Source organism: Pezoporus wallicus, unplaced genomic scaffold, assembly GCF_028554395.1.
Source record: "Pezoporus wallicus isolate ANWC-B61680 ecotype Strahan unplaced genomic scaffold, APGP_CSIRO_Pwel_v1 contig_13748, whole genome shotgun sequence".
NCBI classification, from domain to species: Eukaryota; Metazoa; Chordata; class Aves; order Psittaciformes; family Psittacidae; genus Pezoporus; species Pezoporus wallicus.
This window is the reverse complement of record NW_026636988.1, coordinates 216,640-240,962: the sequence shown is the minus strand read 5'-3', so window position 1 is coordinate 240,962 and position 24,323 is coordinate 216,640. Positions and strand designations below refer to the sequence as shown.

General features: G+C 57.0%; 1 protein-coding gene across 1 annotated transcript; it reads left to right on the top strand.

Annotated features, from left to right (window-relative positions):
- Positions 1-820: 820 nt before the first annotated feature.
- On the top strand, positions 821-18,417 carry SOCS7 (suppressor of cytokine signaling 7). Its single transcript, XM_057402626.1, has 10 exons — positions 821-1,709; positions 6,042-6,106; positions 8,892-8,996; positions 9,732-9,833; positions 10,641-10,771; positions 11,244-11,412; positions 13,916-14,044; positions 16,708-16,843; positions 17,489-17,646; positions 17,858-18,417. The coding sequence occupies exons 1-9, from the start codon at positions 856-858 to the stop codon at positions 17,607-17,609; spliced, it is 1,812 nt and encodes a 603-aa protein (XP_057258609.1). The 5' UTR covers positions 821-855; the 3' UTR covers positions 17,610-17,646; positions 17,858-18,417.
- The last annotated feature ends 5,906 nt before the right edge of the window (positions 18,418-24,323 follow it).

Genomic DNA, 24,323 nt, shown 5'->3' with positions numbered 1-24,323 from the left:
ACCCGTGCACCCCTCGTGCTGGCCGTGATGCAAGCGCATCCTGATGGGAAGCCATGGCAACAGGGCTGGGAATATTCCTCCTTTCCGCAGCCCCCCTGGCAGCCGGGGGGAGAATCTCCCGTTGGTTCCCCATATGTTGCCGGCCTCAAGCCCTCAGTTTCCCCCTACCCCGGCGATGGGATGGAAGTGGGGCACCCATAGGGATCTCCCCATAGGCGGTGGGTGCAGGGTCCCCATGGCAGAGCCTGATGCTCCCCTCCCCTCAGCTGGGCGATGCTGTCCCAGCTCCCACCCAGCACTGGCCCTGTTGCAGAGGGGAAACTGAGGCACCGCTGGGGCCGCTCTCCCCTGCCCGGAGCAGCGGTGACTTCCCCCTTCAGCGGCCCCCGGGCGGGAGGGGGCAGAGCCGGGGCCCGGTCCCTCGCCTCCATCCGTGGGGTGCGAGGGGTGCGACAGCCGAAGCCGAGCCGAGCCGAGGCGGAGCCGAAGCGGAGCCGAAGCCGAGCCGAAGCCGAGCCGAAGCCGAGCCGAAGCCGCCACAGGACGGCGCCGTCCACCCGCGCATTGCCCGGTGCCGGGGGGGGGGGGTTCAGCCTCCCCGCTCGCTGCCGGTGCTGCCCCAGAGGTACCCGGCCCCCCCCCGCCATTCCCGCTAAGTGCCCCGACCCGAGAGGGCGTGTCCACATCCAGCGAGGGGAGGGCGTGGTTTGCGTCAGGAGGCGTGGCCTATGGCGGAAGTGAGGGGGCGTGGCGCGGCGCCGTGATGGTGGGTGGGCGGTGCGGCCCGGTCGCGGCCCCGCTCCCGGTGCCTGTGCCGGTCCCGGTCCCGGTCCCGGCCATGCGGCGGCCGTAGCCATGCACCGCGCCGAGCTGCGCGACGGGGACGCGGCGGCGGCCGCTGCGGCCTCCTACCGGGTGCTGAGCCGCCTCCTGGGCTATGTGGCCGGGCCGGAGGCGGGCGCGGCGGGCGGCTCCGTTACCGGCGCTGCGGGCGCGGGGCCGCTGGGCCTCGGCGGCGGGCGGCTGGCGGGCGGTGCGGCGCTGCGGAGCCCCCGACCGCCGCCGCAGCTGATGGTGTTCCGCAACGCGGCCGAGGGGCGGCCGGGAGAGGAGGGCGGCCCCGCGGCGGGCGGCGGGGGCCCGGCGGGAGGCGGCGGGGAACTGCTCTGCCCGCGGCACCGCTGCGCCCTGGAGCCCAAGGCGGTGACCGGGTGGGGAGCCGCGCCGGCGGGCGGGCTGGAGCTGCAGCTGGCAGCGCTGGGGCTGCGGCCGCCCGGGCTGGGCACGAAGGGACCCGCGGGGTGCCCGTGCCTCGGGCCGCCGCCGCCGCCGGCCGGGCCCGCTGCCGAGGAGACGAGCGATGCGCTGCTGGTGCTGGAGGCGCTGGAGCCCGACGAGGCCGGGAGCTGCTCCGAGGAGGAGCCGGGGTCCCCCGGCCGCGGAGCCGCCAGAGCTACCGGTAGAGGAGCTCCCGGCCCCGCGCCGCCGCCCGCGGCCCCCGGGGGAGCCGGCCCCGGCGGCAGGAAGGGCTCGCTCAAGATCCGCCTCAGCCGCCTCTTCCGCACCAAGAGCTGCAGCGGCGGCTCAGCCACCGGGGACGCCGCCGCCGCCGCCAGCACCGAGGCCCGGCGCGCCGGGGAGCTGCCCGCCTCGGCCGGCAGCCTGACCGATGTGTGCGGGGCCCGCGGCCGCGAGCAGGAGGCGGGCAGGTACGGGGGGGGTACCGGCACCGGGGGGGCTGTGGCCGGTCTTGAAGGGGAGGTTTTGGGGGTAATAGGATGGGGGTTGTGGGGACAGGGATGGTTTTGGGGTGATGTGGAAGGGGGCTCCGGGGAGCAGAGGTGGTTTTGGGGTGGTGGGGGCTGTGGGGAGCAGTCGCCTGCGTGGAGAGCCTGGGGGCTGATGTGACAGCAGCACAGGGCATGCAGCGATGTGGCCCCCACAGTACGGGGATATACGGGGTGCCAGGGCTGTGATGCCTTGGTGGAAGTGGAGGATGAGCAGGTACCACCCTGCACATGGGCATCACGGTTGTGTATGGGCTCCGAGCTGGGTTCAGGCCGCTTCCAAGCTGAGGCCTCATCTTCTGGAGCCCAGGAGAGGCAGGCGAGGAGGACCCCTCTGCTCTGGGCCTCGCATCCTTAAAGGGGATGGTGGAAAAACATCCGGGAGCAGGATTAGCGGAGGGATGGCAACGGCTGAGCAAGGAAGTGGGGCGTTCTGGGGATGGCCGCTGGTGGCTCTGTGCTGAGACCCAAGGGGCTGGTGTTTCCTCTTGCAGAATGATGTCCTGAGGCTCACCGGTGTCACCGCTGGGCTCTGGCCTCGGTGGTGGTGGTGATGGTGATGGTGGGTGATGCTCTGTAGGAGGACATAGCTGGAGGAAGTGTTGACAACCAGAGGTTGACTGGTTTTTGTTAGGCTGAAGGGATATAATCTGGGACCTGCTGGTGTGGGACCCAGGGCTGCAGCACTCCTGCTCTAGCCTCATGTCTCAGCAGAAGACATGAGCTGCTTGATGCCACCTGAGGAGGGTAAAGGGCTGATGCCTCTGGTGGCCTCCTGTGCTCCAGAAACCACCTTCTATAGCATTTCCAGCAGCAGAACTGAGATCCCTCATGGAGGAGGCAGGGGGAGCCTGCCCAAGGGCTGTGCAGGCAGCCTGGGAGCAGCATCCAGTAACTAAATGGACTTTGGGTATTGCAGCACAGCCCTTTCCCTGTGGGGTTAAGTAACCCTGTGTAAGGCTTTTGGGCTCTGTAGCCTCCTTGTTGAGGTGAAGAGTAGGGAGCTCTCCAGGCTTGCTCTGAAAGATGCTGACCTTGGCTCAGGTGTGGTAGCGGGGCACTTGCGCAGCCCAAAAGGCAACAGAGGCCAAAGTTCTGAAGCACAGGATGGGTTCTGAGATGGGGCAGCCTCAGCTCCCAGCCCTGCAGCTGCTGGGAGGGTGTTTGAGCCCTGTGAGGAGCCTGGCTTTTGCATAGGGTGGTGAAGCAGCTTTATACAACGGCTTCATTCCCTACAAATGACTGAATGGGCCTCAAATGATGACATTAATGACATAATGTTCTAATGGGCTTGTGGTTTAGGCCGTCCTGGTGCTTGATGAGAGCAGGAAGGAGTCCTAGGACCTCCTCTACCACCGGCATTAGGCAGTGCAGCGTTGGCAGTTGTGTCTTAAGCAGGTCAGGAGCAGAGAAGCACCGTTATCACTGCCTGGGTCTTGCCTCTGGTTCAGTGGTCACTTCTCCAGCATCATGCAACTCCCCTGCACTAAGTAGGTGATGTTTGAGCAGAGGTTACTTCAAGGTGCCTGATGCAGCAGCTCGTGTGGTTCAGGGACTGTTCGTTGCTGCCAGCTCCAGTGTCCCTTCCTGCTCACGAGGGCTGGGTTATTTGAGTGATGCTTTTTGTGCCCTGGAGTGCAGCTCTTGTGCTTTGGGGCTGTGGGATGGGTGTGCTTGCAGCTGGCATCTCCTCTGCTGGGAGGCTGTGCAGGGCTGGGATGGTCCCTGCTGGTCCTGGAGGTCTTCTCAATGAGGAGGAGTGGTTTGGGGTGCTGGGGATGCTCATCCCTGCCTAAGCAAGTTAGGTTTAGGTAAGCCAAGCTTGCTGGGAAGTGAATGTTCGTCCTCAGCAGATGGTGCTTTCCTTTTCCTCTCTTCTGCTATGGCCTTTAGTGGGCTTAACCCAGCCCAGCAAATGCTGTCCGCTGGCTTGCACCAGCGCCATCAGCAGCATGACCTCTCCTTGATTCTGCTCAGAGCTGGAGTTTATGGCCCCTGTTAATATAGGATGGATCTGGTGTTCCTATGAGCTGCTGCTGAGGTGGGCTCAGGGCAACTTTTGGGTTAATTCCTGCCTCTGCTTGCTATGGGGCTCTTGTTGCCGACTTGCAAGGATCTTTGATGCAGGGTGCTCCCTTGGACTGTGGTGGGTGTTATCTGTCCCAGCTCCTTTTTCCTTTAAACATCCATCTGAAGCAGGATTCCTGGTATTTGGAGTCGCTGCTCAAGCTTCCCATCCAGGTAGTTGGAGGGGAAAGGGGAATGGGTTTAGGCACCGGTTCTGTGGATAGGTGGATGCAGGCAAACCTGAGCTGCAGCCAGCATCTGCTGCCCATCACTGGCCAGGTTGGTACCAGGTCCTGGTTGATAGCTCCACTGGTGACCTTGGTTCTTCACATGTCTCCATGGTATTACAAGTATAAAGTAGCACGTGGCCAGCTTGGATGGCTGGGTGAGACTTGGGATGAGTGGGAAGCACCATTTCAGCATCGTTTGGATGCTGCAGAGCTTGAGGGCAGGAGGAGGGTGTATGGAAGGCGGTTGTTTTGGGTTGGGAAGTGGAGGATCCGGTTCATGGGAATCATTTCTTGCTCTCACCCTGCTTGCTTGAAACGAGACATCTCAGGAAGTGATGGTTGTAAGACGCTGGCATAAAATGTAGCTGTTTTGGTAACAGCAAAATGCCAGCAATGCTCCTTTCCGTCTGGCTTAGTGGGAGGGAGCAGAGCTGTTACTATATTATAAGCTTCGTTGATATTAGTCCAGAAGTGTAATTTTGTATGTGTGTGTGTGTGGCTGATAATCAGGGAATCATCTTCCTTGGAGAGGGAAAACCATCCAACCCTCGAATAGGTGTGAGAGGCTTAAAATGGGACCACTTCCAAACCTTGGAATGGGGTTGATGTATCAGGATGAGTGTTTGTAGTGTGTTTATTTGCAAGCTGATAGCTGTGAATTAATACTATGAACCCCAGTGATGTGTCTGGACACAAACAAGAGAAGCGTTTGGGCAGCTCTGTGAGGAGGTGAGGACTCCCCCATCTGCTCCACGTGGGAATATGAGCCTGGAACTCAGGTTTCTTCTCCCTCTGGGATGGCTGAGTTGCATCTGCATCTCAGAGCAGAGCTGGGGGCTGAGGCACAAGCTTAAGGCTCAGGGTCAGCCTTTTGCTGGGAGGAGGTTGGAGAGTGAAGATGATGCCCAGGAAGAACAGTGTCAGCCCTTTGCTTGCAGTGGAAGCAGTGTGCTCTGGGCTGGGAGGAGAGCTGGTCTCTGAGCTCCTGCAGGTCTCGGTGCCATCACTTGCCTGCATGCACCGGGACCGGTTCCTCTGGTCAGCACGGTGGAGTTGCACTATTCAATTGGGAGTAGCCTTGCCTGACCCACTACAGACCTGGAACAGGCTGCCCCATGCTGGGATGGGCCTTGCAGGGTGCTGGGAAGACCTTTGTCAAAGCTGACGCTGATCTTTGTTCTTGTGCTCCCCTCTTAGGTGGGACTGAGTGTCTGGCACCAGGGATGCGCTTCTCTATTGGATTCGAGTCCTGGGGGTGCCATACTCTCTGCCTCAGTTTACCAGCAGTTTCTGTGCCTACATCTGGATAAAGCCCTTGAGCACTGCAATAGGAAGGAGGGGTTTTGTGTGGCGAGAGCACGGTGCTGGCTACAGCCTTGTTATAAACCCACTGGTTTGGAAAGCATGGGAGCTGCTGGCTCCTCGTCAGAGGCGCATCTTTAGCTGCTTCCATCCATGTCCCCAGCGCCGGGTGTAGCTCGCCTGCCCTTCAGCTGCAGTTTGGCACCCTTTTGGGGGAGATGGTGTCCTCCAAACGCAGCGGGAGGGCACTCGATGCCCTCGCTCCAGGCACAGCCCCTCGTTGCCCAGGGACCAAACCTGTTTGTCAAAGGCATTTGGCAACGGCTGCTGCGGAGCGAGAGGGAGACGGCGGTTGGGAAACAGCTTCTGGGCTCTGGTTAGCACAGCTGCTTGGGGTTCTTCTTCCTAAAGGCTTTATTAATTCCCTACTTACGGATGTGCTTCGGAGCAGGATGCAGACCTGGCTTTACTGGTTCACTGCCCTACTTAGGCTAAAGCACTGCTCTAGAAGTCCAATAAACACAAAGCAATGAGGTGTCTCTCGCTCCTGGAGCGAGGCACGGGGAAGGCTCTCCTGGTTGGAGGAGGTCAGAAGGGGTTTCCTTGTGCTGGGATGCCTCCTCTCCACTGACAACGTTTTCCTTATTTCCCATAGGAAACACAGACTGACAAGAACTCAAAGTGCCTTTTCCCCGGTTGTGTTCAGCCCCCTCTTCACAGGTAAGGGTGCGCAGTTGGTGTTTAAGGATACTTTGGGATGAAGGGACCTTAAAGCTCCTCCAGCTCCAACCCCTGCCACAGGCAGGGACCCCTTCCACTGGAGCAGCTTGCTCCAAGCCCCTGTGCCTTGAACACTGCCAGGGATGGGGCAGCCACAGCTTCTCTGGGCACCCTGTGCCAGCGCCTCAGCATCCTCCCAGGGAAGAGCTTCTGCCTAAGAGCTCATTTCAGTCTCCCCTCCGGCAGGTTCAAGCCATTCCCCTTGGCCTGTCCCTACAGGCCCTCTTAAGAAGTCCCTTTCCATGGTTGCACATCAGCATTTTGCAATTCCTCCTGTTGAAACACAAGTTGGAGGTGAAGGTCCTGGTCCTTCCTCTGCACAGGGCTCTGCATCCGGGGGGTTTGGAAGATCCCTTTCAGAGCAAAGGCATTTGACTCGAGAAGGGCTAAGACCAAGCCCTGCTTCCCACCTGGACCATACATCACCGTTGGTGGCTCTGCAGTGGGAATTGAAACCTCATTTGTGGAGCATGGTTTCCCCTTTCCCCTTGTCCTGCTGGTTTCTGACCTTCCCTTTTCTGCTGGGCAGGCATGGGGGGGGGGAGCTGGTTTATAAATGGTGTGAGGGGGAAGTCCTGCTCTGCTGGTGGCTGGAAGCTGTAGGACTGCAAAGCTCCCAGTCATGGTCATGTGCCTCTTGTGGTCTGGGTTTGTAGTCAGAACGGTCCCAGCCATAGGGCTTGGGGCTTCCTTGCGTGACTCCTGTCTCCAGGCTTGCATGAGCAGGAATCTAAGGGCACAAGTGAGTATTTATTGGCTTGGGAGGGGTTTCCATGGCCTGTTATAGAGGGCAGGTTCAAAATAGATTCATATTGAGGGTCTTAGTGCAGAGCAGAGGAGTCAAAACGGGATTGTGCAGCCATAGCTGCCTTAAAGCTGGTGGGGAGAGCTTGAAAGCCTCTTGTTGTTGGCGTAGGTGATGGAGAGTGGGGGGTGTTTTGTGCCCCTGAGCAGGGCAAAGCCTCTTTGGAGTGCAGTGGTGAACTCTTCTCTTCCTCCAAACTGGTTTAAACATCAGAGAAGTTGCCTTCAAGGCAGAGCATTCGTTTGACTTGCCTGAAAGTAGGAACTGGAAGCTTCTGATCCTGATGTTTCCTGTAGCTCCTTCAGCTCTTGCAGAAGGGGAGTCACTCGGGGGTGATTCAGCTGTGCTGGGGCTTGTTCTCTCCTCCATTCCCACATCCTTTCAGCCCGTGTCCTGAGGATGGGGTGGCACGTTGAGGACTTGTTCCTCGTGTGATGGGACTCTGTTCCTCAGTGTCGCCTTGCAAATCAGGGCTGGTGCAGGCAGAAGCTGCTTCTGCTGCTTTGTCGCCTGTTGCTGGGGGAAGCTGTGAGTGTAAATGCAATAGTGACAGTGCCCTTGGAGGGTTTTTTCCTGGCCAGAAAACCATGGCATCATCCCCAGAGTGAGGATCTGGCTTTGGGTCGGTGCTGACTTCAGTCTTGCACTGCTTGGTTTCTTTCATGGCTCCTGCATTGTGGGGTTTCTGAGGCTGGGACAGAATTCAAATGGACTGTCCCAGCTTGCATGAATTCCTTGGGGACTTGCTTCCAGGTTTGTCTGTGGCGTGAGGAAAGGCCTTTGGGAAGGCTCTCCTTCCCTTCCCTGACCTCTCCTTGAGCACCCCTTGGAAGCATAAGCCCATCACAGCCCCTCCTGCTGCCTTGGGAAGGGTTGCAAGCTGAGTTCCTGGCCCCCCCCCCCCCCCCCTTAGCCTGGTTGGCTTTTGGGTTTGTTTGTCCAAGGTGGATGCAGCTTGGGCACTTTATTGTTAAGGTGTGGAAATGAAGGAGTGGTTGTGTGCATGTGTGTGTGCTCACACCCTTAACCCCCCAGGGAGAAGGTACCTTGGATAATACCCACCCTAAATACTCCTCCTGCCATCGCTTATTAATAGACAGGAGTCTTAAAAGCAGAAGGAAGCTGAGTCAATCTTGTCCTCTCTAATGCATGGTGAATACACTGTCAGATGGGTGATGCTGTGCATGGTATCTGGAGCAGGAGAGGAGCTCCCTGCCCACAGGAATTGAAATCTAAGGCAGCCAGATCTTGTTGTCCTTGAGACCATGGTTCGGATCTTTGGGATGATGGGGTTCCGGTGCTGGTGTCCATCAGAGCCTGGTTAAACTCAGTGTTAAGCCTTGGCTGTGGTAGCACCCCTAGGGATCTCTCTGGGATTTGGGTGTTTTCCTTTTGCCTCTGTATCAGCCCAATACCGAGGCTGATGCTTTGACCTGGATTTGCTGCCTTCCTTTCTCTCCCATGATTTTAGGCTCATTTTAAGCTTTTCTGGCTTGAAGTTAGACATCTTAATTTGTGTGGTTATTTTCCCCCAGCAGTATCCTGGGTCTGAAGCCTTTTTAGTGCTCAGCAAATTCCACTTTTTAAATGTTAAAGCCTGTCCAGTTCCCTCGTATTAATCTGAAGAGCTGGTACCCTCCTGGCCTTTGGCATTAAAGTGCAGCGCTTGATGAGCTCTGCTTGCTGTGAACTTGCCTTCCTCATCCCAGCATCCTGACGTTGGACTCCAGGGGGATTCAGGACTGGTGTCGTTCTCCTCTGCCTGACCTTTGGGCTACAGCAGCCGAGCTAATCCATGTCTCCAAAGGGAAGCAACTAACGAGATGGTGTTCCAAACCCTGCCGAGGTTCCTGCCCCGTTCCCCCTCCACGTGCCCTGGAGCAGGTGTGATACTGATGCTCTTGCTCTGCCAACCCTCAGGTGAAACGGTGTCGCTGGTGGACGTGGACATCTCGCAGCGAGGACTGACCTCCCCTCACCCTCCGACTCCACCACCACCACCACGACGAAGCCTCAGCCTGCTAGGTACTGTCTTGGAGAGCATCCTTGCCCTGTGTCCCTATGGGAGCGTAGGAACTGCCCATCTGCCTGTGTAGGGAGGGAAGGGGAGAGCCTTGAGCATCCCTGGCATTGGGCTCGCTGCCTGCTCACCCTTCCCTAGGAGGGGATTGCTTTTGCTCTTCGTTGACAGGCTCAGTGTTTCTCCTGGATCAGCCAGGAGGGGAGGGTGATGGGGCAGCAATGTGAGGTGGGGAGGGAACGTGTTGGTTTTGTAGCATTTCTGCTGCTTTTGGGAACTGCTCCCCTTCCTACCCATCACCCAGCGAGGCCGGTTCCTTTCTGTGCTCTGGAGTCACTGGAGGCTGCATGGGAGCTCACCAGGAGGCAGGCTCAGCTGCTCTTCATCCTCCTCTGGAGGAGGCTGCTCTGAGAAGAAGCTAAGGATGGGTCAAGTCAGCCTTAGGCAGCAGCACCTTAAACTGCACATCCCATGTGCTGGGCCTGTGAAACCTCCTTTAAATGCCTGTATTATGCATGTGAGGGGCTGGAAACCAGCCTCCCCCACTCTTGGGGAGCATGTGAAGCTCCAAGCTGGTGTGAAGCAGCAGCAAGAGGAGGATGCTGAGCTGCTGGTGGGAAGCTCCATCTTGGCTGCCCCAGGCAGCACCAAGGGCTGGTTTGCTCGGGTGTGTGTCAGGCAGTGCAGAGCTCGCTTGCTTTCCTGTTTTCTGAATCTCTCTTGCCTCTGTTCTCTCCTAGATGATATCAGTGGGACGCTGCCTACATCTGTCCTAGTGGGTCCAATGGGCTCCTCCCTGCAGTCTTTCCCTCTGCCTCCGCCTCCTCCACCCCATGCCCCAGGTCAGCTTAGCTTTAGCAGCAAGGCTCTGGCTTTCCCTTGAGGGATCTGGAACCTTCTGGGGTTTTATTTGGTGAATTCTAAGGCTGCACTTTGGGCTTTCACAGCAGCGGTGCTGCCTGCGGTGCCTGCCGGGGGCCGTGTGGTCCTGCACTGCTGAGTGCTCAGGCACTCTTGTGTCAAGGCTCCTGTTTCCATGTGGCTCTCGTTGCTCACAGGGGTTTTGCTGAAGCTCATCCCTGCACCAGCTTTATCCTCAGTTCAGCATCTCCCGTTTGCTCTGATTCCTCTTGGGTTCAGCCCACCCCAGTTTGTGCTGTGTCAGGGAGCATGGTAATGAGTGGCAGGGATGGGAGAGAGCTGTGGGAGCAGGGTTTGGTGCAGGAGCCCCAGCTCTGCCAGCCAGCCTGGTGTGCATCCAACTGACCAGCACACTGGGATGCTTCCTGTGCATTTACCCTCCTGCTTTCAGTTTCCTTCAGCACCCATAGAGCTTTAACTGCCCCTTTTTCAGGCTGTGCTTGTTCTTTCCAATGGGTGCTGCAGGGCACTTCCCTGGCCTTCCCTCCGAGCTAGCAGAAAGAAATAGCAGCGAAGGCACTGAATTAGTCACCTTGGAGGAGCAGGTAGTGACTCCCCTGCATCCTTCACAAGGACATTGCCCTCCCATGGCTCAGCCCAGCTTCCTCCTCCCCACTGCAGCTCCTGCATCTTGACCTCCAGAGCCATGCGAGGGGGACGGGGCGACTCAGCCTTGTGCTGAGCTCCCCAAGGGGTGACCAAGGCCTGGGCTGTGTTTCCCTCTGCAGATGCCTTCCCACGGATTGTCCCTCTGAGGCCCATGGAGGCGATGCCCGGCCAGCCCGCCCAGCACCTCCAGTGCCCCCTGTACCGCCCCGACTCCAGCAGCTTCGCAGCCAGCTTGCGGGAGCTGGAGAAGGTAATGGGGATGTGGGTTGGTGGCAGCAGCCCCAAGGGAAAGGCTCTGGGTCTAAGCTCTGCTTTCGGGTCTAATCGTCCCCTTTACAGACTTCATAGAGTGGTTTGGGTTGGAAAAGACCTCAAGATCATTAGTTCCAACCCCCTGCCATGGGCAGGGATGCCTCACACTAGAAGTGGGTAGACTTGGGAGCACAAGATTAGGGTAGGACTGGAAAAAGCCTCCTGCCTTTCTCCCAGTGAGGTCTTCGAGTCATTGTGTGGAATGGAATGCTTTCACCTCATCTGTTCTTTCACTGCTTTTAGGTGGTAAGGGATGTGATGGTGCACTCTCATCCAGGAGTAAGTCCCAGCCATTCCTCCTCCTGGTTGGACACAACAGGGCACTTCCAATTTAGCACTTAAAAGGAATTAACAACGGGAGCAAATCCTATTGTGTTTGATTGCTGATGTTCTGCTGTCTCTCTTCCTAGTGTGGCTGGTACTGGGGACCGATGAACTGGGAGGATGCAGAGATGAAGCTGAAGGGGAAACCAGATGGGTCCTTTCTGGTCCGAGACAGTTCTGACCCTCGTTACATCCTGAGCCTCAGCTTTCGGTCGCAGGGCATCACCCATCACACCAGGATGGAGCACTACAGAGGTAAGAGCCATGCATGGGTGGTTCTGGGGATGCTGCTGACCGCAGAGGCCTGTGGCTGGGGACCAGTCTGATCTCAAGGTCCCAAAGCAGTGCTCTGGGTGCAGAGCTGGTGAAAGAAGGGGAGCAGCATCACTGTGTCCTCACTCTTGTGCTGAGGTTCTGTGAGAGGCCTTAGAAGCCGGCTTTGACTTTGCTTCTTGGGCTTCAAGAAGCAACTCTCCTTAAAACTGGGGAGCACCAGAGCTCCCTCAGGCCTTGCTTTGGAAAACTTGGCCTGAAGAAAATGAGGATGGCGGGATCCTTGGGACCCTGTGTCACTGGGATGTGAGGTACAGCACAAGCCATCACCCGTCAGCTTTTCTCCCTGCGAAAGGAGAAGTGATCTCAACGTGTGGCAGCTCAGCACCTTGCTTGGTTCTCCCCCTGCCCAGGGATGCTTAGCAGTGGGATCACCTGCAGTAGGTCCCAGGCTGAGGCCTTAGCTCCACGTGTGGTTTCCTGTACTGACCCCTCGTGCGCACTGTCCTCAGGCTGAGGATAATGCCCAAGAGGCTCCATGGAGCTGCCCTGTGACCAGTGGGCAAGCTTTAATAACAGCTGCCTAGAGAGCCTTGTCATTAACAAATAATAGGGTCAGAGGCTTCCCAGCCAACCTGCTGCAGAAAACAGTGGTTTGCAGCCCTTCAGAGCAAAGCTCATCCTTTTCTCCTTGTCCTTGCTCCAGGGATGCTGCTGTTCTCTTCCAGTTGTGCTAGGCAAACCTGGCAGCTCTTCTGCTCTGGAGCCCCTCGGATGGGGAGGTGGCCCAATATTCATTGTAACCCCTCTAGAGCTGGTTCCCCTGTCCCTGACCATTGCTTGAGAAGGAAGGATCTTCATCACCCTGGCTTTGTATAGAAACTGCATGAATCTCTTTCAGGTGGAGGGGATGGGAGGCTGCCTGTGCCATGGATTCTCTTCCATAACTGAGTTTTGGAGCGAGCTTGTCTGGCTGCTTACTTTGGGGTTGGGATATTTCCCTTCTCTGAGCATCCTTAGCCCAGCATCCTTCCCTTTCCTCACTCTTCTCTTGTTGCAAGGATGGAGCTTGGTGCTCCCACCTTCCCTCGAGCATCTCTCCCAGCCATGGCATCACATCAAGGAGTGCATTTTTTGGGTGCAGTGCTTGGGTCTATGTGGGGCAGCAGCCCTGTGCTCCCCCCCACACACCCTAGGCCTGGCTGCCTTGTGCTGAATGGGCTGCAGCACCCTGGAAAACTGCAGACTGGAGCACTTTGCTAAACCAATGAAGATGATAAATGGTGAGGCTGGGGGAATGGTAAGAGAGCAGTGCTTGACCTTCAGGTTCTAAGTAGATGAGCAGAAGAAACCAGCATTTATTTGTCTATTTTTAGGCAGGCTGAGGATGCTGGTGCTTGTCCTTTGCAGTCACTGACCAAGGGCTCATACAGGACCAGGATTCCCAAGAATTACCTGTGCTTGCTGATCCTGGACGTTTAGCACGTGCTAACCCAGATCACTGCTCCCAAACTGGCCTGTGGCAAGGGTGAGAGGTATCTCCTCCCAGTAAAGCCTTACTGGAGCAAGCCGTGGGCTGTCTATAGCCCTGTATTGCTGCTTGCTGTCCACCCTGCATAAAGCTGTGAGTGCTGGCCATCCAACAGAGCTCCTTCCTCTAGTCTTCCTGTGGCAGGTTGGTGCTGCAGAGCCTGTGATGGTGCTGGGGGGGGGCTGCTGGCCTGGGTACCTCTGATTTGGCTGGCGACAGGGGCTAAATGGCTGCGTTTTGGTGCAAGGAAGGAGGTGTCTGCTTGCAGCACGAAGCCTGTGACACCGGTCTGATGTGAGGCTTCAACTCAACCTGTTTGGAGGTCTGTAAGCAGGGTAGAGGGCCTGCTTGCCGCCCGTGGCCCCTTTCCAGTGCTGCTCCAGCTCAATGCACCGCGTCGGGTGGCAGCACAGGCAGGGCTGCATCCGTGTGCCTCGCCCCTGCTTCTAGCTCGACAGCCATTTGGATTAAGGGGTTTGGAACAGCAAGCAAGGACATAAAGCTGCTGAAATAAGTGATCCTTGACAGCCCTAGGGCTGGCAGAAGAGGACTCCAACACCTGGCTCACTGCTTTTACATACACCCCTATGTGTGGGCTGAAGCGCTCCGATGCGGCGGCTTGCTTTGCGAGTGCTGTTGAGGGGATGCTGCAGAGGGGCAGGGACATCTCTTAATGCTCTGTTCCAATATGTTTTGGTAGTTTTAGAGCCAGCAGTTGTTGCAGGCTGCTCGCAAGTTCAGGTAAGCTTGACCTGAGGTCATCCTTGGGTTATAGAGCACTGGTTCCAGTGGAACAGCATCTTCGCAAGCTGGTGTTTCCTTTTAGTGCCCTTCCTAGGTTAAGTTGTCTGCCTGGGGCATTCACCTGGCCTTTGAGAGCATCACTCATGGCTGAATGGCTCCTCTTGCTACCAGTGCTCCTGTAACATGAGGCCTTTTCTGTTCTGTTGGAAGGGACCTTCAGCCTCTGGTGCCATCCCAAGTTTGAAGACCGCTGCCAGTCCGTGGTGGAGTTCATAAAGAGAGCAATCATGCACTCCAAAAACGGGAAGTTCCTCTACTTCCTCCGATCCAGGGTTCCAGGTGAGTGTCCTGCTCTGCCTCTGGGGGAGGCTTTACTCTGTCATCAGCTGCTGGTCTGTCCTAGAGAGCCAGTTTAATGTGGCTTTGCTGGGATGGGCTCAGTGCATCCTGCTCCGCATCCTTGCCCACTGACTTCAGAAGGATCCTGAGGAGCACATCCCTTGCACCACTTACTGTGGTAAGGAGACCTCCTGAAACTTCCTTTCCAGGAGTGTGGAAGCATAATACAAACTCACACTATGACAAATGGAGCTGGAGACTGGAATGCTACTCCCTCAACAAGCAGCTGTTTGGCTACTAAAGCTCCTCTTTCTTCCCTCCCCCAGTCTCAGTGCTGCTGTTCTTAAGAACCACTCCATACTTTGTAGTTTCCCAGCTCTCCCTTAGCTGAAACCCACCTGGGGCTGTCAGGAGGGAGAGACGTTAAGCTGAGCTGTGGGAACGTTTCCAAGTGTGAGCTCAAAGTGAGCCTCCAGCTCGCTTGATAGATGCTGTAGATTCAGAGTCCCTGGGGGGGACCCTGATGCCAGAGCCCATCAACAGGCAGGTGCTTGCAAGCAGGGAGGGAGTGTTAGCGAAGCTTTGTTGGAGCATGTTTGATTGCATGCTGCTGGGATTGCAAAGTGCTTGTTTCCCCATCCATCAAGCTTTGGCTCCTTAAATGGGCTCGCATCTCCTGCCTGCTAAATCTGGGCAGGCAACTGGACCAGTGTCCTTGGTGCTTTTTGTTTCACTCGTTTGTCCTGGTGTACCAGCAAGCTGGCCAAAAAAACCCAGTGTGAAAGGAAGGGGAGAGCTTGCCAAGTGGGCAAATGTGCCCCTTAATTGTGAGGGAGCAGCAGTGGGGAACAGGATCTGGAGGGCGGGTGAGTGGGGATGCTGGGAACAAAAGGGAGCAGGAATGGGAACGCTGCCGTGGTGAGGTGGGTGATGGCAGTGAAGCAGAGGGGAGCAGGACTGATGAGTGTGAGGATTCCTGCAGTAAATTTGTTCCCTATCTCCTTTGCCATTGTGCCTGCAGACCCTGATGGTGACCTCTGTGCCACTGCAGCATGGAGAGGATTTGGCCCAAAGAGTTTCTGGTCTGGAGGAGGGATGGGATGCTCCTCTGCAGGGTTCCCAGCAGTGCTGGAATCACAGCCTGAATCTGTTCAGTGTTGCCCTCTGCTGCAGGCACTGCCAATAACTGGAGAGCTGATGCAGAACATGGCTGTGCTTTGGGAGGAGAGGGACAGGAAGCTGGTTTTGCAATGTATCCTCCCTTCAAACAATCCTTTCCACTTCAAGATGCTTTCCCTTCCTGATCCTGACACCTCTCCCCTTTGAGAATAGGGCTTTGAGGGCTGAGGCCTCCAGGGAAATACCTCAGAAAGCACTTGCTCTAGAAAATATCATCAAGAAAAGAGCCCCACCAAGCAGTGCTGAAGGGTCCCCTCCATAGGCTGTGCTGGCTCCCGGTCCTGCACCTCTCCATCCGGGTGCAGCACTGAACCCGGGTGCTTCTTCGAGTCGCTGCTCCTTGATCCATGCAAAACAAGGTCTCACCCCGATGCCTCATCTTCAACGGGGGAACCCTGAGGACCTGCGTGGCCCGGGGTGCTCCTTGGTGCTGTTCTCCTGCCCACACGTTAACTGCTGCTCGGAGGAAGGGGCAGTTTCCAGCTCGCATCTGGCTCCTGGCAGCGAGGCATGCGGCGAGCTCAGTGTGCGGAGCTCGTGCTGCCGCCCCGTAGCTGCTGGCTGAGCTCCCAGAGGCTAATTCCTTTCTGTAAGAGAATAGGGGAGATGGGAAGGGGGGGGGGGGGGGGAGAATCCAGCCTTCAATTGATTGCTGTTCTTTGCTTTCTCAAAAGCTGGCTCACAGCTTCCTGAGCTGCCCGGAGCAGTTTTGAGCCCATCTTAGTGTGAAGAGCTTTCCCTTTTCTCCTTTCTCTCCATTGCCCTCGGAGACAAGCCAGCAGGAGGGGGTTAGAGTGTAGCTGGCTTTGAATCCCGCTGCAAAGACAGATAAAACCTTGTGCTGTGAATGAACCCAGCTCCCAAAGAGCCTCCCTGGTGCTCCTGCACCGACCCCTTGGTTCTGAGGGCTCGATTGTTGCCTGTAACGCTGATGGAGGAGGTGGGGTGGAGGGAAAGCTGGATGCAACTCGCTTCCAGCCCTGCGAGGCTGCTGCCTGCGTGGGGAGCTGCCTTTGTGCCCAGCCTCGTGACCCCAAGAATGAGCAGCTTGAGCTGGCCAAATCCTCCAGCTTTTTAATGCTGCGCAAGAACTGCCCAGAGGCTTGTGCAGAGCAAAGCCTACGTGCGGCTCATGCTGCCTGCCCTCTCCTTTGCCTTCCTCCTGCCTCCCTTCCAGGCTCTGGGGCTTCTCAGTATAAGCGATGCTTCATCTACGACTCCACGGAGGGGGGTGGTTGGGAGGTTGTGGTATCCCAGGATCTGCTTTGCCACAGTCACCCCATGACCTCCAAACCGGTGCTGCGTTGTGGGGAAGGCTGAACCCTGGAAGGTTTGGCTCCCCAGTCCCAAGCAGCATCAAGGCAGCGGGCTCCTGGGATGACGCGCTATCAACTGCAGCCTTGCGAAGAGCTCCGGCTTTTCCTTGCTGCATCAAGAGTGGTTTCGTTCTAACATAACACCTCCAACACTGCTTTATTCCCAAGGTCTCCCTCCGACGCCCGTGCAGCTGCTGTATCCAGTCTCCAGGTTCAGCAATGTCAAATCCCTTCAGCACCTTTGCCGCTTTCGGATCAGGCAGTTGGTCCGAATAGACCACATTCCCGAGCTCCCGCTGCCCAAGTAAGGCGCTTTGGTTTCCTCCCTGACCATCACCTTAGGAGCAAGAAGTTGTCTGTACCCGCAGCGAGGGCTCTGGGAGGGAATAGAATAGAATCAGAACAGTTTGGGTTGGAAAGGACCTTAAGATCATCCAGTTCCAACCCCCCTGCTATGGGCAGGGACACCTCGCACTAAACCATCTCACCCAAGGCCCTGTCCAACCTGGCCTTGAACACTGCCAGGGATGGAGCATTCACAACCTCCCTGGGCAACCCATTCCAGTGCCTCAGCACCCTAACAGGAAAGAATTTCTTCCTTATATCCAATCTAAACTTCCCCTGTTTCAGTTTTAACCCGTTACCCCATGTCCTGTCACTACAGTCTCTAATGAAGAGTCCCTCTCCAGCATCCCTATAGGCCCCCTAAATAGTTGGCTTCTTCAGCCTTGGGATAACATGATAAATATCCTGAGGTGTGTAGGGATGTGTACAGGAATGGTGACCAGCTCAGAAGTGAGGTGCTACCTGCCTATGGCAAAGCTTCTAGGTACAGGCTCCTGTTCCTGCTGGATGTGGGTGGGCTGGGGGAGAGGTTCTGGTTATCCTGGTGCTGGTTGGTGTGGTGGTGGTGGTTCAGGGTTAAAGCTTCTGCCCATTCCTTCCCCAGGCCCCTCATCTCCTACATCCGCAAGTTCTACTACTACGACCCGCAGGAGGAGGTGTATCTGTCACTGAAGGAAGCTCAGCTCATCTCCAAACAGAAGCAGGAGACCGAATCCTCCACGTAGCGAGGCTGCCTCACTCACCTTGTTGCTGTCACTGATGGTACGTGTGTGCTGCTGCTCTGTGGGGTCAAACACAGATCATCCTATTCCCTTGGATTGCAATGAAAGCACAAAACCCTCCCAGAGGAGCTGTGGCTTGACCATAGCTTTCCTTGTGCACGTTTGGGCCCATACAAACCTGTGCTCATGCTTGTGCAAACCAGCTGGAGCCTGGCTGCTTGATCCCTCTTCCCCTTTATTCTCCCCACTAGGAATTTGATTGTTGCCATCCTGTAAGCCCAAGCCTGGCTGTGGTGGAAGGAGGCACGCACGGGGAGCCTGCTTCTGCGGGGCTGCTTCTGCTCTCGAGCTCTTTTGTACAGAGAAGAGGGTTCAAGACTCCTGAGAAGCGCAGTGGAAGGGGGAACAAGAGCCTCAGCTCCTGCCTGAGGGAGAGGGGAGACAGCTGAGCCCAGCTCGTGGACTCCTTGCGGAACCAAGAATGTCCTGGCACTATTTATGACTTTGGGAAAGTTTTATTTTTCAATGTCTTTTGGGTTTGGTTTTATTTTCAGCATGAGAAATAACTGTCTTATGATGAGCTGAAGTTTATTGTCCTCCCTTGGAAACTTCAAGGGGGAGAGGAAGAGAGATGGGGACTCTCTGGGAAGGTCATTGCTCCAGGTGGGATGGCAAGACTGGTCTTGAGCCCTTACTGATGGGGAGATGCAGCCAGAGAGCTGCTTGGAGGCAAGCCTGAGCCACGGCGACCTGCAGCTACGGGGAATAAGCTCTGGGAAGCATGGAGCTCTGAACCAGTGGGCAGCTGAGCTTTGCAGGATGGGCCCAAGGAAGGAAGGAAGAGCACGGGAGCCTGTTTGGATGTCGTGGAGCCTTCTGCCAAAGGGAATGGCTGCTGCTGCACTGCAATCCTGGGCTGCTCCTCTGAGGGGGCATCGTTCCCTTAGCGAACACTGGAAGGTTTGGCTGAGCCTCTGCTAAGTGGAAGGAAGGTGGCAAAGCTGCGGCTGCAGCTGCAGTCCGTGGACCAAAGGTACTTGCTCCAGCCATCTCAGTCCTGCAGAGCCACGGGATGTGCACTTTCAGCCTTTGGCTGTCTCCAGAAGCTGTGAATGAAGTGGCTTTGTGCCGAGCTGTGAAGGATCTCGACTGGGAGTTGCTGGGGCATTAAGAGGCATCTCTAGGCTGACTTGGAGCCAGAAGCAGATTAAGTGAGGCTTCTCCTGGAGCAGCATCTGAGCTCTGAGCTTGCTGCTCCCTCCTCTCCCTGGGATGTCCCCGGAACCACAGCAGTTCAGAAACAGTAAAGCCAAGAGAGGTGGTTGCTCTTGCTGTGTTTCTGGGCTTGGCATTGGCTAAAAGACCCCTTCACCCCTTCAAATCCTGGTCTGCAAAGAGTTTGCATTTCATGAAGTTTAAAGTTTGCTCCAAGGGATGCTGAGAAGCATCTTTCCTCCTGCATTTCCATGAGCAAAGGTTCCTGTGCTCTCAACCCTGCAGCAGTGTGGGCTGAAGATAGGATGCTCTTGCGTGGCCTGGGCCTGTGGAGCTGAGCACCCTGTGAGCACTCGGGAGCTGCCAGGACTTTGGTCTTGCCCTGCAGAATGATCCAAGCCCTTAAATCAGGCACAGTCCTGTGGATCTTAAAGCAGCCTGGAGGAACCCCCCACCCCATTGCCTCTGCCAAGTGTTGCTACGATGGGTGCTAACAAACGCTGTCCTTCCTCCCCTCACCGTCCCCTCTGGCCTCCGTTTTTGGCCTTTGAGGAGCAAGGATGGTTTTTAAAAGGATTTGGCTTCCAGATGAAACAAACTGAGCTTCAGATTGTGTAGAAATACCTCATCAGGCACTGCTCACTGCTGACTGTGTCCCATGGCTGGGGCAGGGCTTATCAGGAGCTGCCCCAAGGTGTGCTCATCGGCATATCCTGACCCTTGGTGAAATGGGAGCTAATCCAGCCTACAGCTCCCCGTGTCCCTGCCTGGGGAATGGTGATGTTCCCTCCCTTGGCTGTAGACCTGCAGCTCGCAGCGGGTTACCAGCAGAGCCTGCAAAACGAATGCAACTGCTTCGAGTGAAACGCACAGCACGGTGTGAATGTCAGGGGGGGGAAAAGGCATCTTGTGCAGGTGAAAGCGGAGTGTCCACAGCAGCCTGGCTGTCTGTGTGCTGAAGGTCTGGCTCTTCCAACTCAGCCATATGCTGGGAAGGAAAAGCTTCCCCAAGAGCCAAGCCTGGTGCCTGTCATGCCCAGCCCTATGCCAGTGCAGAGCAGCGTGCTTGGGGCGTGTGTCTCCTGCCAAGCTTCCCAAATTGACCCCAGAGGCAAGGATGGGATGGCATGGATAGGTGATGGGCTGGAGCTGGGAGCTGGGAGTCTCCCCTTGCCAAAGCTGGGGAGAAGCTGGTCTTCTCCCTAGTGTGATGGTAACAGCATTGTTTTCACTCCCTCCATCCCTCCATCCCTCCATCCCTCCATCCCTCCATCCCTCCATCCCTCCATCCCTCCATCCCTCCATCCCTCCATCCCTCCATCCCTCCATCCCTCCATCCCTCCATCCCTCCATCCCTCCATCCCTCCATCCCTCCATCCCTCCATCCCTCCATCCCTCCATCCCTCCATCCCTCCATCCCTCCATCCCTCCATCCCTCCATCCCTCCATCCCTCCATCCCTCCATCCCTCCATCCCTCCATCCCTCCATCCCTCTTCTGGAATGGAGAGGCACAGGCTGGGTTTGGCAAGGGGAAGAAGCCAACCAGGGAAAACTGGTGCTGGGAATCAGTGCAGAGTCCCACTGCTGGGCTTGCCTGGGGTCGAAACACACAGCCCTGCTCTGTGGTGGGTCAGGAGCTCCCCATGTTACCCCCAGAGCTCCCCTTGAGGTGGATGGGGTTGGCTCTGTGGCTTTCAGAGCTGCTGAAGCAGCAGCCAGGCCTTAGGGGCAATGCTTGCCCTCCTTGCTTCAGGAGAGCTGGAGCGTGGTTGGAGGCCATTGGGGCTGATAGTGCTGGATGTGACCCCAAGGGTAACTGGAGTTAACAGCCTTCCCTTGAAATCCAGTTAAAGTAAAGCTGTTCCCAGAGTTCCTTCCCATCCAGGTGTAAGGGGAGGGATTTGATGTGTTGGAGCATGGAGGAGGTTCAGAGCTCTTGTTCTGAGGCTGGATGTGAGTGGAGCAAGCAGAGGGGTCTTTGTGGTGGGATCTTGGAGAGGTCAATCCCGTCTTGCCAATGCATCCCTATCCCTGTTTGGGGAAGGACCAGGTAATGTCTGCATCCTGCCTGGAATGGTTCTGGAGGATGCTCTCATCCTGCTGATTTGGAACCAAACTTTAGAGCCTCCTTTGTTCCAACCTTGAATTCTGCAGAGCTGGTGCTTGTTCCTCCTCCATCAGGGCCCAGGGGCCGATGATCCATGAAATGGACCATCTAAAAACTACCAAAGCGCAGAGAGCATCCATGGAAAAGCTTTTCCAGCTGGATGGGTACAGCCTTCAGCTGCGTGGTGGACCTGGGTAGCGAGGTCCCACTTTGCTCCTCTCCCTTGCAGCCTGCTTCACTTCAACAGGGAATTCCAAGAAGCCCAGGATAGTTTTCCATAGGGAAGTCCTTAGCTCAGCATTGACCTTTCTGAGGCCATAAGAAGGGATAAAAAGGATTCCTCTTTGGGTTGGGTTGGTGGGAGCCACCTTGAGCTGCTCAAGTCGGAGAGAATCAGGGGGTTTGAAAGCAGCAGGCATGGGGTGCTCCCATGTGGGGCCAGGTTTTAGACCCTAAAGGTGGTTTTGATGGGGACCTTTGTTACCATAGGGGTGCAGGGGGATGCGCAGGCTCTGCTGTGGGTCTTGGCTGGGAGTGTTTTGGGGAGGAAACCACTGGAAAGCTGGGTTTGCAGAAGGAAGGATTGTCCTGCTTCCACGAGGAAGGGAGCTGACCCTTTCCCTTCCTTCTTCCCAGTTCAGGTCTGCCTTTGGGATGATTTTACCCTTAAACCCAGACCTTTTGGAGGGCTCAGCGTGGGGATGCTGGCACCCACCCGAGCCCCCCAGGGCCTTCCAGAGCTGGAGCCATCTATCCAAGCATCCCCCATAGCCCTTCCCAGCCCCACGCTCCTCATCCAGAGTCTTCCAGATGAGATGGGGCAGGTGGGACCCCCCCCAACCACCCCCTGCTGATGAGAGAGGGGGGGGGGTCCCCCCACTTTGTGCCTCCAGCTGAAAAGCACAACGGTGACCCACAGCATCCCCCCCCCAAAACCAACATCCCCCAGGGGAGCCGGGTTTGCCTTTAGAGGAGGAAGGAGCAGACTTTGGGGGGGCAGCTCCTGGTGCTGCTCATGGCTGAGGACTCTTTGGACCCCCCCCCTTGGGTAGCAAAGCAGCGTTGCTTCCTTTGCCCCTTTTCACTCGGTGTGTGTGCGTGTGCGTGCTTTTAATTTATTCAGATAGTCGCTGTATAATTTATTTTCCTAAACTCTATTAAAAAAGTCACAGAAAAGGTTCAATCCAGCGGGGCCGCTTTTGATACCAACACCACCCCTAGCACTTTTGGGGTGTGTTTGGTTCTTTTTGGGGGTGGGAAACGGGGCTTGGCTGTATATATTGTATTAAAGGCATGTTTGGCCTCTGGGGTGGAGCCGTTTGGAGCTGCTGCAGGTCCCTGGGGGGGGGAAAGCTGGTGTGGAAGTCCCTGGTTCGGGGTTGCTTTTGGGGAGGGAGAGCGGATTCCAGTGGTTGTAGCTCATTTCCAGCGTCGGTTTGACTCATGGGGTATGGTTTTAGGGGGTATTTTTTTGGGGGGGGGGGGTGTGGGAGAAGGGGAGAGAGTGGGGGTTTGAAATAAACTCGGTAGAAATTGCTTTATGTGCTGTGTGTTGCCTTGCAGCATCGCTATGGGATGGGAGGGGGGGACCCAAGGGATGGAGATACCGCCGTCCTGCCTCCAGCATCCCCTCATCCCTTCCTTTCCCCACTGCGTGGTGCTTCCCCCCCTAATTCTGTGTTTGATGCTTTGAACACCCCCGGGTTTGGCAGATCAGAGGCTGTGGAGTGACAGAATGGGGCTGAGCCTGCATCTCCCGCCTCTCCCCTTCCTCTTCCTCCTCCATCACTGGGTGTGAGCAGTGAGGCGGGGTTGGGGTGCACCAGTTCCCCCCCCTGTTGCTGTCCTGGCTCTAGGCTTGGGGTAGGGCTCTGCCCTAGTGCCCCTGCCATGGGGACAAAGACCCCCATTGAGATCCAACATCTGAGGCCTCCTCTTGGTTCTCAGTCGGACCCAGCCTGGGGGCTGGAGCTGAGATGCCCCCAACCCCTTTGGGCAGCCCTGGGGAGGTTTTTGGGGTTCACCACCCCCAAGGAGCCTTGTGCTGAGGGGAGGGTGTCAGGGGTTGTACCCTGGGTCTTGCCCTTGGTGGATGATGGGGTCCTGGGGGAGCCACAAGCCCTGGGTGGGAATGGGGCACCCCCTGTGTACCCCCCTCCAGCCCCATAAAGCCCCTTTTGTCCGGCCACGCTGGAGCAGCCCCACCACGGCTGCGCTGCGCAGGAGCTTATTTTTAACATCTCATTAGCATCAGAAAGCAGCGAATTTCCCCATCCCCGGCAAGGTTCAGAGCCCCCGGACAAAAGCTTCTTTCTTCCCCTTCGCTTCCCCCCCACCCCAAGCCCTGAGGCGGGGTCTCCCCTTTTCCCCCCTCCCCACAACCCCGATGGGGACCATGTGGGGGGGGGGTGTTCAAGCATCACTGCTCCTGGTGCTGCCCACCCTGTGCCACATCAGAGCCTGGGCAAAGCACCCTATTGGGGTGTCACTGCACGGTCCGTCCCCCCCCCACCAGCCCTGACTCCCTTCCTAAGCCAACCCTGCTTGGACCATGACGGGTATGGGGTGCCCTGGCCCCACTCTGTGGAGGGAATGGGGCGGGGGGGGAGTATCCTAACCCTCCTCATCCTTATCCTCATCCCAATGCAGTGGGGAAAGCGTGGGGACATGGAAGGGAAACCCAATGCAGGGCTATGGAAGGGGGACCGAGGCACGGTGCGGGGCCGTGCCGGGAGCTGATGCAGGGCATGGGGCCGTGCCGCTGGCACGCAGGGCACTGGCGCTGCCCCAGCGGGTCACTGGGCCTGGCAGCGCCGCTGCCTCCGAGCTAATATTTACCCAGGGCTTGGCCCCGTGCTGGGAAACGTCGGGAGCGGCCGGAACGGGAATGGGAACGGGAATGGGAATGGGAACGGGAATGGGAATGGGACCGGGACCGGGAAGGTGCCGCTGGCAGGGGACAGGCAGTGCCGGCCAACGCTGCCCCAGGGCCACCCGGGTGTGGGCACAGACATCAGCACCTCTGCAGCCCTCCGGGTCCCTCGGGAGAAGGAAGGAGTGGATGGATGGGTGGGGACGGATGGATGGATGGATGGATGGATGGATGGATGGATGGATGGATGGATGGATGGATGGAGGATGAGGAGGCAAGAGGGGAAGGTAGGAAGCAGGATGCCAGGTGGTGCTGGAAGGAGAGATGGAGGGGACAGGATGGAAGGGTTGGGTTGGGGGTTTGAGACGGAGGGGTTGGGATGGGAGGGTTTGGGGGGGGGGGGGGATGGAGGGATTGGGATGAAGGGGATGGGATGGAAGGGCTGTGTTGGGGGTTTGGGATGGAGGGCTTGGGATGGGAGGGTTGGGGTGGAGGGGATGGGATGGAGGGGTTAGGATATGG

Coding starts and splice junctions, on each gene's coding strand:
- SOCS7 (XM_057402626.1), top strand. CDS start 856: ATGCACCGCGCCGAGCTGCGCGACGGGGACGCGGCGGCGGCCGCTGCG. Junction 1,710..6,041: donor CGCGAGCAGGAGGCGGGCAG/GTACGGGGGGGG, acceptor TATTTCCCATAG/GAAACACAGACTGACAAGAA. Junction 10,772..11,243: donor GCTTGCGGGAGCTGGAGAAG/GTAATGGGGATG, acceptor CTCTCTTCCTAG/TGTGGCTGGTACTGGGGACC.